A 16313-nucleotide genomic window follows, 5' to 3' on the forward strand; every position below is an offset into this window, starting at 1 on the left:
CCTTGGTAAGTAAGCTCCTGCCCCAGATATGAACTGCATTATGACTCCATCCCCAGGAGCGTCAGGAGCTGAAGGAAGTAAGACTGGGGCAGCTGTTATGACTTCACAGTATTTCAGGATGTTTTTGACTTAATAAATATCCACAAAATCATTAACTTCCAATTCAAATTCTATTTAGAAAGTGGCACAATAAAATACCAGAACCATGCTACACTATAACACAACCAGATCCTTCCTGCAGGAAGCACACAAGGGCCCTGACCCAACAGAGACTAAGGGCAATGAACAGAAACCAGAATCCACTCAAGTGTGCAAGAGCCTGGAGCACACCCTGGTGTGTCAGGAGGGAGTTGGCGACCAGATCGAATCTGATGGAGGAAGAAACCCTGGTTCTTGAGGAACAGTAAGGGTATGGACAGGTCGGGAGGAAAGGCCATTCTGGCGAAGGGACCTGAATGAACGCAGGCAGAAATAACCATGCAGCATTGAGTATTAAGGTAAAAGAGGTAAGGAGGCGGCAAGCGGGATGTGCCAAAGGGGTGGGTGAGAAGTCCAGAGAGCAAGATGAAGTCATCCATGCAGGGCACAGAAGGTTACACGGAACTTTACTTTCACAGAGGGTGAAAGTACCAGCTTTCCCTCGCCTGAAACCAATCCATCTCCACTCAGGTAAGTTACTGCGTACCTCTGAGCCTGCCTATTTGTGATGATGGCGTTAGTGGCAAAAGCTAAGACTTCAGAAGGCCAACTACTAAGTACTTCACAGGGCTGATCTCACTTAAACCTGCCCCCCACCGCTGATACTATTTCACCCTTTTACAGAGGAAAGTGAGGCATGGGGGAGCTTAGCACATGCCCCCGGTTACATGGCTGTTCAATGGAGATGCGGAGACCCCCACCGTTCAGCCCGAAACCACAGTCTGGGCTCCTAACCACGAAACTGCCTCGGCAGAGTGACACGGGAATAATACTGCGGGAGTCAGAGATGATATACATAATACGGCAAATAACAGGTATTTTTAAAAAGATGTTATTTTATCTAATGTGAAAGAAAACAGGCTTCTAAAATGAGGGATGTTACAGAAGAAGAAGTTAAAGAAACGAGACTTGTAAAAGGTGTTAGAATGGGTTGGATCACTGGCTAAAGTGACAGAACTTCTCTCTCATTCATCTGCATGCAAAGTTTGACAGTAACTGGGACTTTGTATATCTAAAGGGAATTCACACTCCTCTGTGGGAGTACAGACTGGTACAGCCCTGCTGGAGCTATCTAGAAGTGCTTAGAGCAAATAGTTACAGGCAGGTCTAAGAGATAATGTGGGCTTGGTTCTAGACCGCCGCCAAAAAGTGGGTATCGTGACAAAGTGAGTTGCAATCTTTTTGTTGTGGAGGGTCTTGCCTTCAATTTGTAAAAAGGGCAGCATCTGTGAAGCACATAATATAGCCAAGTGCAATAAAACGAGGTGAGCCTGCACAGAGCAGTGGTTCTCAAGCCTGAGTGTGCATCAGAACCACTGGGAGGGTTTATTAAAACACAGACCACTGGGCTAAACCTCTAGAATTTCTGACCTAGTAGGTCTGGGTAGAGTCCAAGAATTTGCACTTCCAATTAATCCAGGCACTACACTTGAAAAACGCCACCTTAGGGTAAGTCGCACACAGGTTCCCACAGAGCCAATTAAGATGATACTCTTCACCGCATTATTTATGGCAGTAGTTGGAAACAACTGAGATATCTGTCTTGAGGGGAACTGGTAATTAAAATATGGTATATCTTTCTGAAAGAACACCAAGCAGCAGTCTGAAACAAGCGCTTGCAAACTGTAACATGCATCGATCTCAAAATGATATTGAGTGGGGGGAAAAGCAGAATGGATATTTTCAGAGATATCCATATGACAGACTAGAAGATATATATCAGACATACTACAGGAGGCCCTAGGGAGGGGAAAGGAGTCCCAGGGGATGGAGGATAAAAAAGGGAAATGTAACAATATTGTATGTTAACTGTAATAGGAAAATAAAAAATTATTAATAAGAAAGAGGGAAATATATTAAGTATAACCACAGCGGAGCCTTGCAGAGACTGGTGGAAATCTCCCAATGTGAATGGGAGTATGATCTCCGCTATTACGTGGACCACCTGAAGTCTTCGAAAAAGAAAAAACTTCAGTTTTTAAGTTTAATAAGCAAGATCTCGTTTGGCTCATGCAACTGTGGGGCATAAAAAGCAGATGTCAACTTCCTCACTGAAGGAATTTCAAGATGCACAGGGACCACTTGCTTAGACACACAGGGCCACGGTGGTTTTTGTGTTTTTTAAATCCTCACCCAAGGATATGTTTTCAGATTATTTTTTAGACAGAGAGGAAGGGGGAGAGAGAGAGAGAAAGAGAGAGGGAGGGAGGGAGGGAGGGAGGGAGGGAGGGAGGGAGGGAGGGAGGGAGGGAGGGAGGGAGGGAGGGAGGGAGGGGAACACTGATGTGAGAGAGAAATGCCGATCGGTTGCCTCCCACATGCACCCTACCAAGGACTGAACCTGCGACCTTCCGGGGTATGTGACGAAGCTTCAACCAGCTGGGCCACAGGGCATGGCGCTGCCTTTCAAGCTAATACACACGTTAACCAGATAGCCTTCCAAGGGAGTTTGACGGTAGAATGTAAAGCTTCTGGTCAGTAAATCTGCAGCCTTCTATAGCTTACTACAAATAGGTATTCAAATCTTGATTAATAACAAATGAGTATGACATAAGTATGTTTAAGTCTTGAACCCCAGAGTCAGGAAGAATTACGAGGGGGCAGGCTGAGCTACTTACGCTTGCTCCTCATGATGACTGTGGGCAACGAGGACGTGTCATGCGCCTGAAGGCTCCCTTTGGGCTGCTGAAGAGAGAGAAAATAGACACGTGAGGGCTGTTTTTTTGTTTGTTTTTTAAATATATCTTTACTGATTTCAGAGGGAGGAAAGGAGAGGGAGAGAGAGAGATAGAAACATCAATGATGAGAGTCACTGATCGAGCCCGCAAACCCGGGCATGTGCCCTGACAGGGAATCAAACCCCGATCGCCTGGATCCTAGGTCGACGGCTCAACCGCTGAGCCACGCCTGGCCGGGAAGGGCTGCATTTTTTATTTACCTTCTGTCAAGTTTCAAGAAGCCCGGAGGAGAAAGACAGCCAGTTGCTCCTACTTCCCTGCTCTGCCCCTTGCCAACGGTCCCCGCCACCGGCTCTCCTCTGAGCCTGCCACACTGATTCCACAGATGCTCTTTTCACCTAGAATGATCTCGCCTTCACAGGCAGGACACTCTTCTATCTCATGACAATCTGAGTATGGTCTCCATGGCAAAGCCATCCACCAGTTCTCACTTCTCACCTGCGGCAGTGACTGGCACCCCCTCGGCATCCTGCGCACACTGTCTGCTCGTCCACAGTCCCCACTAGCAGGCTGGTCCCTCAGCACCTACATCTATGCCTTTTTTTTTTCTTCTACTTCTCCAGTGACTAGACTAGCATGCGGTTAAGGTGCTAAATAATTCTTAGGTGAAGTATTATTTTTAGTTAAGACTCTTGTAGCATGTAACAGCCACACTTTAAGAAATTACAGACTGAAGCAGTAAGTCTGAGATAATTCATGAGTGAAAACAGGTCACTTCCAATTTGAAAAGGAAATCCCCCTTTTAGGTTATACTCTCTTATACGGGAGATACTATATCTCCGTATTTTTCTACAGAACCTCATACATTCACAATAGTGATAAGTCTTATCTGAGATCACAAACTCAAACCCTATGGTGTCAGGCAAGTAACAAATGACAGAGGCAAGTTGTGGGGGTAGGGGGAGGTGGCACTGTGCCTACAGGAGGCAGCAGTCCCTCAGCTCCAGTGGGTGACCACTTGCCATCCATCTGTTCAACATTTAAGGACTGATAAGCCAGATACCAGTACTCTTCAGATGAGGAACAAAAGGACTGTGGGTGACTCCAACACACAGGCTGCCTGAAAGCTATCCCCCTAACCCACACTCTTCTCTTAAGGGCTGCCTGAGAAGCAGTGCACATGATTACACAGTTACTCAGCATGCATGCTCCAAGCAGGTACCACCAGGCAGCTGGGACTTCCCATCCGGGTCATCTGATCAGAGCCATCTCTATGAACCCTGCGAGGAAAGGGCTGCCGGACAAGCATCTAACCCCAGCACTCCCCAGTCCACCAGCACGGTGAAGCCCCTGACTCCCATCTGCCGCCCTCAGGGTCCTGAACGAGGAAGCCAGTGTGTGAGTAGCAGAGAAGGTCTGCAGATAAGGCTAAGAAAACCACCCTAACGGTGCCACAAAGAGAACCTCAGAGAAATGCAGACTGAACATGGAGAAGTTCTGAAAACATTTTATTTTCCAAAAGCCACAGAATCCCAAGTGTGTTAATTGGAAAGAGAGTAAATTACTTTAGAGAGAAAAAGCACCAAGTGATTAAAAGAAACAAAACCCACAACCTCAACTCTCCCAGCTCTGAAGATTTTATTGGTTTAGTCAGAAATGTCTTACCTTCATTTTGACCTTTGCACAGGAGGCCAGACTTTCTCTACAGCCTTTATGGACAAAAGCACTGCAATCTGAAAAGAAAAAAAAAAAAAACAACCAAGGTGACATTAAGAAGACAAACAGATCCCAGGTTCTGACTTGTGGCCCCAGTAGAGTGAAGTCCTCACATGTCAGAATGTGACTGACAACAGCACAGATTGCAATCCTTCTGGGAAGCAGGCGTGTCATGTCACTCGGAGGAGGGAAAACAGGAGCAGATGTGACTTCTGATTAACAAAGACCAGAAGTCTGGAACTCCTCAGGCAGGAAGCCGAAAGGCTACCAAAACTAAAACTAAAAGTGTCTGCCATCAATATGCAAGTCTGACCACAGTAATACATCAATAAAGCCCCCGTCAAAGGGGCTATGAAATGTGTAGGCTAAGTCAAAGGCAGAGTGTGAATTGGAAAATCTGTTTAGGTCCTTTAACCTGGGACCCACCCCAAGGAAACAGGCCCGGAAGAAAGGTCATGAGAACTACCCGAAGCACCTCTGGGAGCCCTGACTCAAGGAAAAATGGGAGACTTCCTGAAAGACGAAGCAGAGACCACAGTTTGCCAAGGACACGATTTTATCTCAACTCTTATTGTCACTCTCTGGGCCTAACGGCCAGTGATGTAGAAACCCAGCCCTCTGTGCCTCAGAAGGGTCACCGGCGCTCACTGCAGCCATGAAGTGAGAAACCAGAACTGTGCCAGGAAGGCCAGAGGTGGACTAGAAGCAAAATGTCCGTCTGTGGGGACACCCAATGACAACCGCCTCTCCAGGGAACAGACAGCCTGAGAAAATCAACCAGATGCCATTCATTAAGCTACGCTGCACACAGATTCAGGAAGTGCCACAGCTCCTGCCTTTGTCAACTCCCTAACTATGGGTCAACACGTTCTCTTAGCTCAGACATGTGGATGGAGCAGAGCGGGAGGGCGGGGGAATAGAGTGATGGGGAGGGGATGATACTAGGACGGAGACCGTCAGAATCCCAGACCCCAAAGGCCTTCCCCCACCCCTTCCTCAACAGCTGCTCCTCAGTGCCTACGTGGTCCACAGGTCTCTTCCCTAACGTGACCACTCGCACTGCACTGTGATTATCTTACAGGTTCTCCTCCCCTGGACGCCCCTGCAGGGCAGGGAGCCTTCATCTACTGCCGAATCTTCAGGGACCCTCTAGTGCAGTGCTGGCTCATGGCGCCGATTCAAGTGTCCACTTTAGACTGCAGTCTAATTCTACCCAAAAGCCAACTGTCACGACACAATTTGGATTACAGTATGTGAGATATCAACAATTTTTTAAAAGGAGCACAAGCCATTTTTTTTTAACATTAACCAACCAAAAGAGACACCCAAGTTCATTTAGCAATAGCAGCATGAGGAGACACGCTCCTGGGAAAGGTTCACTCGGGAAACCAACAAGAGGGGAAACCGGGAAGGTTTTATCTCAGTCAAAACTCTGTTATTGCTCCCAGTTCTCTCCTGTATTTCTTTATAAACAGTTCCTTATTCTTTAAAACGTATCAATCACATTTGTGATAAATTAAAACAACTTTCAATTAGGTTTTCTTGTCTTATGTTCCAGTTACAAAAGTGCATTTTCTTTCGTTTTGATGAAAATCAGTATTTTAGGCATCTGAGGGCAACACAGGAAGCAGTGGACTTGCTTGAGAACTTGTCACCAATTCTCATCTACAAAACTGAAAGACGAGCACACTGTGAGCAGCACTTGCAGTCAGGCTGCATCTGTTTCCTTCCTCCCAGAGAGTTCCATCATCCCACAGAGAACCAAGCGACACAGCCTCTGAGCGAGTGGTGCTGTTGCTTTAAACAGACATCAGCAATACTCAAGTTCTCAGGCCAATGTTCAAGACAACTCCAACTGATGAATCATAAAGGCAGAAATGATGTTTAAAATAAAGCTTCTAGTAAACAACTTTTCACACATGTTCACTTTTTTGAGACATGTCCCCAAAACCACAACCCAGGTGAGTTTTTAATATGCTCTATAATATGGTCACAAATCTTAGTGATACTTTGGATGGACATCTGCTTAACAAACTCAAGTACCTACTTGAAAACCACTCAACTTGTTTCCAAGCTGCCCTGGACTCAGTTCACAGCAAGGGTTTTAGTGGTGTGCGTGGGTGATTTAGAAACTGTGGCCCCGCCGACATCAGCCAAAGTCATGAGGCTAAAACCTTACTCTCTGTTTTGGAAAATAGACATTTACCAAGAACACAAGAATTGGAGACAAGGCTAATACATTTTCAAGCTCTGTGCCACAAACCATATCTTGTTGTTAGGGAGGGCAAAGAATTATTTGGCCTCTTGTTTATTTTTACAGACGATTTCCTAATAGCAGTAAGCAATATGCCTTCATTTTTCAAAGTTCTTCAAAGAGGTCTTGGCACAGAGGCTTATGCGAACAGAGCCGAATCCTAATTAGACTCCTCTCAACTTAAAAAGCAAACAACCCAAACTTCAACTTCTTTTGCCACCAGTGGGAGAAGCAGCATCGAACAAAAGGGAAGAAAGGAAACCCCGCAGCACTGGGGAACTGCTGCTTTTTTGCTCTCTTCAACCTCTGCCATCAACCAACTCAACCCTTTGGTTAACTGCTATATACTGAACATTCTTTCTCTTTCAGCAGAAAAAAAAACAGCCCATCAATGAGACTCTCTTAAGAAAAGCGGCTTTATAACGGTTAAGAGGAGTGGCCAGACCGAAATGAACTAAAGTTCCAGACGGGAGCGAACATTCAGGGGCTGCCCACCAAAGGAAGGACTCACCTCCTTGAGTTCTACAAAGTCAGGGCCCTGAAGGAAGGGGTTTTGTGATAACTCGTCCATTGATCATTAGTTCTCATTGTTCTACTTAGTGGACAGATCTGAGCAGCAAAATCAATCCGGTGGAAATCCAGGTTAAAGAAAGAATTACGTTACTTATGGAGAGAAAGGTGCATCCTTCCAATCTAACCACACAAACTAAAACAATACAAGCAACAAAAAACACTTAAATATGAGCAATTTAGAAATGCATGCTCTAAAATTCTTTCTGCCACGTCCTGTTAAACATCTCTGCGGGGAGAGAGGTTGCCTGGTCTGGACGAAAAGAGCTTAGATACAAAGGCCTGGCAGATGCGCCTGAAAGCTGGGGTAGCAGCCACAGTGCCAATGTACAGACCAAGAGGAAGGCCACAAAACAGAGCCAGATCACCTGAGCTGAAGTGCTCATGAAACAGCAGTTTTCATAAGAACGCTGGTAAACAAAAATGAAACAAAATGCTGCAGTGAGATGGGGAGCTGGTATGAAACATGTAGAAACATTTTTTTTCTGGCTTATTGTGGCTAAGGATCATCACCAAGTTCAGACATCTAGGACTTCAACCTGTACATTGGTATTTTTAAGAGAAAATAAATAAAATTCAGTTAATTAGAAAAGAACACAAAATGAAAGTGCCCTCTCCACTTAAGGAAAAAATGACTTTATTAGGCTCGTCTTTCAAATCTCCCTTTTCCCTAAACAATGACTTCTTTTCTTTAATCAATCACTTGTATTTTACTATTTTACGTAAGGAACGTAGTCCTGATACTGGAAAGATCAGAAAACGTCTATCTAGAAAGCTGTCTTTCCAGATCAAACCCAAAGCAAAACCCCAACCATGACACATAGTCTAAACTCTTAGGTTTCCTACTTAGATTGCAGCTGGTCTACTTGTTTATTTTTTTAATCAAGAGAAACAGCCGACCACAAAAGTACTCAGAAGCTGCTAACACAACAGAAAATGAATCAACAATAATCTCAATATCATTTTACATCTGTTTAAAGCAAACAAAACAGAACCACTGGCCAGATCCAAAAACCCAAACATAACAGATTCCTCTGAAGGACTCCGCCAAGCATTCCAAAGACCACATTACTTGTGGCCGCTGGAAAGAACAGCCGCGTGCTCAAGGGAAGCTTTACGTAACTGGAGAAAGGAGAATTGAAGGCTCTGCTCTCCTCTCCCCATTAAGGGGACCTGATACTAAATCAAGAGCTGAGTTTTGGCTAAAAAAAAACAGCAATGAAACACAACAAAAAACCTGCCAGGTTTCTCCTACATTACTCTGAGGTCCTGATGAGGGGCTTCAGTCTTTGCTCTCTGTTGTCCCCCCGCCCCCCAGAGTAGGCTCCAAAGGACCTATGTTGGAGGCTCTGCTCCTTGCCTTTCCCGGTGTCTGTGATCATGACCATTTCCACCTAAGTCTGCATAAGGGACTCAGCTTTTAATTCCAGTGGAGTCAAGAGATGTTGATTTGCTTTAAAACATGATGTCCTACTGAAACACTTAGTATCTGCATGCAGAAAAGAATCTTAAAGTGGACTAAAGACATCTGGCAGCAGGCGAGTGCCCACCATCACATCACCATCACGCTGCACAGCTGATCTTTCTAAACCACGAGTCACACCCGACTGAGAGCTGCTCACCGCACAAGGCTCAGGGCTCAGAAAGAGTTATATGAGGGGAAGCTGAGAGCACAAGGGAGGCAAATGACCAACTGGAGGGCTGCTACGTTTCTTGAGACTCCTGGGAAGATCCTGAACATGAGAGGGGATGGAGGGAAGGGAAAAAAAGATACGAGTCACCACAGTACTCATGTTTTCCATTTCCTGCCGAGATAAGAGACGGTGCTTCATACACACAGGTACTCACTGCAGGCTGTTCTTCAGGAAGCTGGAGAGAATCAGCGAGTTACATTACTGCTTTTGCTTCCTTGGGAACATGACCACACGCTGTTCCTTTCCTCTCAAGCCTTGACTTCCCCTCATCTTTTTTAAGTGGCAGGCTGAGCACACTGTCACATGCCGACCTTAATGCCGCCAGTAAATGCTGAGCCCATTTCAGCACTGCCTCTGGAACTGAGTGCTAAGCTACAGCTGAGGCAAGGAGTGCCTCGGTTTGAGGGGCGCTGGTATGCAAATTTAAAATGTATTTTTGAACCTTAGGTGCATAATGGTAACAATTAGGCCCTACCAAACTGTTCCTTTCTGAGTCTTTCGATTTCATACTGCCAACCAAGATATACGACTTCTCCATGTTTTTCTCCAAGACCAGTGCTCCCCACATGGAGAACAGGTACTTTGCAGGAGGGATTCACAAAGTGATTTTTCTGGAAGACAGGAGGCAAAGTTTACAGCTTTCATTCATCCTGGTTAAGGAGAAATGGAGTTACTGTATGGGCTGATATGTTGGTGCCTCACTCAGCCTGTCTGCTGGGCAGCTCCACTTTACAGGTGACACTAGAGGTTTCCAGAGGGAAGAACAGGCACCTGGAGGGGGGCTGGGATGTGTGACAGAGGCACCCCCACTTCCTCATTTCTTTGCACTTGATGCTATGAGAATGGAAGTTTATAGGTGCTGAATAAGTGAACTTATGCATCATATTTAGTGTCCAAATTCCTGCAAAGAAACTATGACTCTAAGAGCGAATATAAACAATATTAATAACCAGCAAACAAGAAAATAGCAAATCTGACTTCTCTTATTCCCAGAATGAGCTCTCTATAAGTATAGATAGGGCCTGTATGTAATTTTTTATGTTAAATACATATACCCTGTGTGTAAAGGCTAAGAATGTTTTAATGACAGATAAGCATACTAAAAAGTGCTTGGTGACTACTGCCCTAGGCAACCAAATTATTCCATTACTGAGAAGCTGACTGAGACATTCAAAGGGCATCCTCGGAATGAGTCCTATTAGAACCCGGGCTCCACAATAAAAAACACTGGATGATACTGGACAGTGACAGGCTCTCATTTCCTAGAGGTCACATAAAACTTATTATGCTGGAGTTCTCAATTTGCTGGTAAGTCACACACGAAGGGAGAAAAATGTGTGTAATATCTGCCCACAAGGAGGACTGAAGGTTCAGATGAGAGTCCCCAAGAGGTTTACTACTACTATTATTATTATTATTATTATTATTTAAATAGAAGAGTAAAGCAAATAGGGCTGCAGACAACATTTGGGGTACAATATATACACAGAAGTCATTTTATAAGAATGTGAATGACATAGCCAGTCCTAAAAAGTCACTGCCACTGTAGCACAGCTAAGGTACACTGTGGGCTATGTGTTAGCTGTTCTACTCAGAAAAAGAGACTCGAAATTGTTATTGCAGTAACTCTGAATCTGCTAGAATAAACTTTAAAAAATTTCCAGTTTCAATAAGGTAACTATTTCTTGTAACAAATCACTGGGGATACTCCATACAAATGACCAAAAACAAGATAATGTCATGACATCATGGTCTAAGAAGTGCTTCTTGGAGTCTGATTAGTCACCATTTAGTCTGAATTGTTTACAGGTACCACATGATGCTAACTGCCTGAGCCCTCTGGGTGACTGGCAGCTGATCTCCAGACGGGTCACTTGTGGCACAACAGCCTCCTTAACTTACCTTGGTATGTGCTACAAACATGATTACTTTCTATCTGTGTAATGACAAAACTTTTAGACATAGTGCCTTGGAGCAGGGATCTGCAAGTGACTGCCTGTGCGTCAAAGCTGGCTCCTGACCTACCAATGGTTTTAACATCTTTAAGTGGTCGGAAAAAACAAACTAATATGCCATGACACATGAAAATTACATGAAATGCAAATTTCACTGTCCATCAATGACGTTTTACTGGAACACATGCTCACTGGTTTATGCATTGTCTACGGCTGCTTTTACACTAAGATGCAGAGTTCACCAGCACGGCCCTGAACTCGAAGATACTTGCTATCTGGTCCTTGACAGAAACAGTCAGCTGACCTCTGTCTCAGGGCAGTATCTTATCAACACCCGGAACCATGCTCAGTGAACAGACTGGCTTCCAGGTGGTTTCGGCAGGTCGGCGATAGGTCAGCATGGAACACCCTGCACAAAGGTACCCTCCCTTGGCAGTCTGCGTGACACGCTGTTGGCAGGTGGCTGAAGCCTATACCCAAGCACCACAGCAAAAACGAGCACGATGGCCTGCCATGGGCCTGCTGGTGGCTTTACGGCTGGGGCCTACGAGGCTGCTGCGACGCTGACACAGGCTTCTGGAATAGGCAGTGGCTTAGGGAAACCAGAACAGAATGTTTGAAACTGGGGCTCTCTGAGAAAACAGACAGGCTCTCTGCGCCACACCTCGATGCACTTCTTCAACGACGCTTAAAGGGAAACATGAAAAGGACGACGCCTCCATGTGGACGAGGGAGAGGGGGTGGGATGCACAGGAGAGGAGGCGCGAGCCCGCGGCGCGGGGGGAGCAGGGCGCCTCTTACTTGCGCAGGTGTAGGCGTCCCGGCCGGTGAAGGGCTTCACGCACTGGCCGCAGCTGATGGGGCCCACGACGGGGATGGGGCTGAACGCGTGGCCGTTGAGGACCTTCTTCTCCTTCTCCTTGGACTCCTTCTCCTTCTCTCTGACTTTCTCTTTCTCTTTCTCCTTTTCCTGCCAAAGCAAAGAGCCAGTGCTCAGTCGGACCCTGGGAGGCCTTCCCTTTCCCCAAGGGACCTGGGTGAACACTTTGAATGAAAGTGAGGAACACTGGCCGAGGCCATTTTTTACAAGTTAACTTGGGAACATTAATTGTGAAAAACCACAGGACGACTGGTCAGGCCAGGCAGGTCTGTCAGCGGCTTATTCAGCGGCTACTTAGACTGACAGCCACCACGGCCAAGGTCCAACACCGGGAAGAGGCTTCTATGCTAGAGGAGGGGTGGGGGCGGCGAGAGCCCCCCTCAGTCAGGCTCCTCGGCACAGCCACACGCAAGGAGTTGAGGGCCGGCTGCGGGCAGGGAGCAGGGCAGGACGGCAGAGGGAAGGTGACCGAGCAGCAAGAAAAATCACTGAGGCTCCTCTCGGCCTCCTCAGGCCGGTCACAAACCCCAAGTGAGGGCAGTGTCCGAGGCTGTCTCCTTCACCCTGGCCAGAGAGAGGAAACACCCCCACTCATTCATGTGCCGTTTTTACTCATTAGAATTCCAAGGTCCACAGACATTAACTTTGGCCCAATTTTCAACCTGGGGGGAGGAGGAATTTAAACTTTGAAAACTTAATAAACAGCGATGAGTGCTAGACCCTTAAAAAAATAGCTAAAGCAGTCAGGGATGTTTTAGGGACACACCCCTCTTAGGAGGCAAGGGCCGTGGGGGCACCTGTGCTCGCCATCAAAGGTCCCACAGAAGCACCGTCAGGCAGAGCATTCGGCTGGTTCATCAATATCAACTGAGTAGTTGACTTTCAAACCGACTGGACCATGAACTACAAATCACAGAGGTAGGAAGCATGCATTTAGTGGCTGTCATCGTCACTCACTGTGGGGCACCCATTTTCCAGGGAATATACTACCACGGCTGCAATCAAAGAATTCCTGGAAATGAGTGCCCCAAAGCCAGTGACAATGACAAGTACTGAATGCCTGACATTCTCAATCAACACCCCCACGTACATTATTTCATCTGATTCAGCAACTCTGAAGTAGGTAGGGTGGCCATATGCTGCCCCTTTTACAACTGAGAAAATAAAGATAAATAACAGCTCGATTTGTGAGTAGTTACTATGTGCCAAGCACTGGCACAAGCAATTTACATGCCTTTTCTCATAACAACCCAATGAATTAAGTACGACTTATCATCTCTATTTTACATTTGAGGAGTATGAGGCTTAGAGACGTCTAATTCTGCACTTAAGGACACACACTAATAAATGCCCCAGCTGGGATTACGACCCAGATCAGGCCGACTCTAAAGCTCGGCTCCCATTCACGTCTTTCTCCTGCCAAGACTGGAGAGGTTTGTTGACTCACAAAAGATCACACAGCAAATGATCGGCAGAACCCAGGTCTTCCAACTTCCTCCTCAGAACTGAAACGATGAATGTTTGCTAAGTCAAAGATTCACATAAAGTCCTTTCTAGTAGAACGCACGATAAAAGTCTAAGCACTGAACTGCTACACTTTAGAACTATAAAAACTTACAAGAGAGGAAGGGAGAGAAGCTACTCTACTTTAGTTTACAAAACAGGAAACTGTTTTGAGTGGAAATTAGTAACCGCTACAGTACATAAAATAAAAATCAGTAACAAAAATTGAGTTTTTCAAGTAATTTCTTTCTTTTAGCTCAATTTTGCTGAAGGCTTTTCCACACATAAAATATTCACCTGAAATGCACCTGACTTTTTGTTCAAGAAAGCTAACGCAAGCTCCAAGAGTAAAACAAATCTATGGCAACTTACTCCCTCAAACCCGGCAATGATTTTCAAGTCTGAATAAATAATAAATAATATTCTCATCCTTTGCAACAACCCAAAGCAGTTCTTCCAAGGATAAAAACAAAACAAAACATAACAAAACAAAACAAAAATACACTCCATTGTCTCTCTCTGTGTTTATTAGAATTTAGTGCTTTAAAGAAGCCAGGCTCTTACCTCCCCATGTTTTGATCCTATGAATCTCACTGTTATTTGGGGTACTTCATAAAACCGACCCCATTTTACCGACATGACTGACCCCCATGCCAGGAAATGTGCTCTCACAGGAGGAGGGGCTCATGCCGCGGGGCCGAGCCCAGCAGCTCCGCGCTGCCATCAGAGAAGCCTCAGAGGAAGCGGGGACTGGTTGAGAAAGGGAAGGAGGCAGGGCTGAGGCTGCTGGTTTCCTCAACACAAGCTTAACTATTTGAATGCTGCCAGCAAAGCGGTGCTTGAGGACGGTGCTTAGGCTGCAAGATGGGAACTCTGGCAAAGACTGAAGCCAATTTTTTAACAGTGGGAGCTAAGGAATACATCTTACCTATTTAAAAACAGATGCCTCATTTTATAAAAAGTAGTTCCCTTCCTAAGTAACATTTTGGTGAAGTCACCTGTGGTAAAGTGATGATGGGCTGTTTTCTGAAATCAGACTTTTCCATGTTTAACAACTACCAAAACGCTCTCACTGTGAAGCCAAAAGTGATTAAAGATGCAGGTAACAACTACATGAGGATGATATGAAGAAAAATACTGCTTCACGTTTCTAAACCTACTGTTTCAGACAAACAACTTTTTTAAAAAATCAGAGAACACTCTGGACAACTGTGAAACATGCTATGATTACGCAACCTGTCGTGTTGCTGGTCTCTAATCAAAGAAGGCATCAGTGACATTAAGAATTTGTCTAAAACGTTGCTACCCATGCCCTAGTTGTCTGCAGAGGATGGCTTAGGAAAAAGAAAATTAGTGTGACTGGCATCTGAACACTGTAGCAAGCAAACTTACTAAGCAGGAAACAAACTCTCTCCCAGAGGCACTAACAGACAAAAGCAGAAACTGCAAGTGCTTCCTGTTTACGCTCTCCGCCTTTCAAAAACACGTCCAATATATTTACCTAATAACTCATGCCACTTTATTGATAATTCTGAAGAGGACACGTGAAGAATTACTCTCAATTTCTAATCCTACACATATCTAGGCCAGTGCTACACACAAACTGTATTATCCAGGAATGTGAACCATTTGCCAGCCACCTTGCGGCTGGCTTTGGGAGCCTCTGAATATTATTTAACAATTGTTCATTATCACATATTCTAAATTAACATAGCAATTTACTTACTGACTGTAATATATCTCAGTTAATAACTATATCATGCTTAATTATAAGGAAAGTAGAAATTTCCGAACATTCTTAGACTAAGAATTAGGTGTCGATTTATATAATCTTCAGTAAATGCTTAAAGGTAGCAGGAGTGGTTACATTGCACAATAGATTACTAAAAACAGATTAAATGAGTTCTAATAGTGTCTGTTTAAAAAATAATTTAAAAGTAAAAGTGTATCATTTTCATGAAAGAAGGATTTCTAGTTTTTTAACATTATGGAAAAGTAACATTCAGTAACTAAGAAAATCAGTAGTGTTAGTATCATCACACTAAGAATTTATTCATTTATTTTTGTGTTATTTTTAGAGCAGTAATTTTCAACCTTTTTCATCTAATGGCAAACATAAACTAATTACTAAAATTCTGTGGCACTACAAAAAAATAGGTATAATTTTGATTCGCTCACACCAGACGGCTATTGTTGTGTTGGCTGTTGTGATTTTTTTTGTTTGACAGCCTCAGGGAAAAGGGGTCAGTGCCTCTGACTAAATAGTCAGGTATTGTTATGTTTTAAAAATTCTTCTGACTCACAGCTGAAAATCGCTGGTTTAGAGAATAAAACACTTCTGCATGGTAACGCTCTAATGTTGGTGCAATGACATATAAAAACAGGGTATTTAATATAACTTAAAAATGTACTGCTTCTGTATGTATTGCTTCAGTATTTCCCCTATTTCTTACAATCTTTCGGTACATGGACAAAAGCTAAACTATTCTATTGGAGGTTCTAAAACAATCTTATTTAAAGTTAGCCAGTTACAATTATGAAAGGTGACTCTTAAACTTCGCAATACATATGGCCACTGGGGTACTCTAAACACTTGAGAATATGAAATAGATTGCAATCTAGGGTTACAGACTTGCAATTTTTTGGGTTTCCATTGCTAACATAGCACAAGCCCCCAAAGATCGAATCTTGAAGCCAAGAGGGAAAGAGGAACCATGTCATTGCAAAAGAGTGTTGTCATTTTGACAGAGGTCAACAGATATTATTTCTGCCAGTGATGACAGACTTCCCTCTACCACAAATTACCTTCTTTTCTCCTGCCCTCTCTCGCCATCCTCCCACTAGCAAAACTCCAGGCCTATGAGA

The 16313-nt window shown here is 44.5% G+C and overlaps 1 protein-coding gene across 2 annotated transcripts in view; it reads right to left on the minus strand.

Annotated features, from left to right (window-relative positions):
* Positions 1–16313, minus strand: part of AKAP13 (A-kinase anchoring protein 13) — a 201787-nt gene that overhangs the window by 27164 nt on the left and 158310 nt on the right. For both annotated transcript variants that reach the window (XM_016209595.2, XM_016209600.2), the window contains 3 exons: positions 11867–12035; positions 4542–4609; positions 2817–2883 (listed from right to left, as the gene is read on the minus strand). In XM_016209595.2, the coding sequence (XP_016065081.2) occupies positions 2817–2883; positions 4542–4609; positions 11867–12035 (304 nt within the window). The remainder of the gene's footprint in view (positions 1–2816; positions 2884–4541; positions 4610–11866; positions 12036–16313) is intronic.

The sequence above is a fragment of the Miniopterus natalensis genome, chromosome 22, assembly GCF_054644295.1.
Source record: "Miniopterus natalensis isolate mMinNat1 chromosome 22, mMinNat1.hap1, whole genome shotgun sequence".
NCBI classification, from domain to species: Eukaryota; Metazoa; Chordata; class Mammalia; order Chiroptera; family Miniopteridae; genus Miniopterus; species Miniopterus natalensis.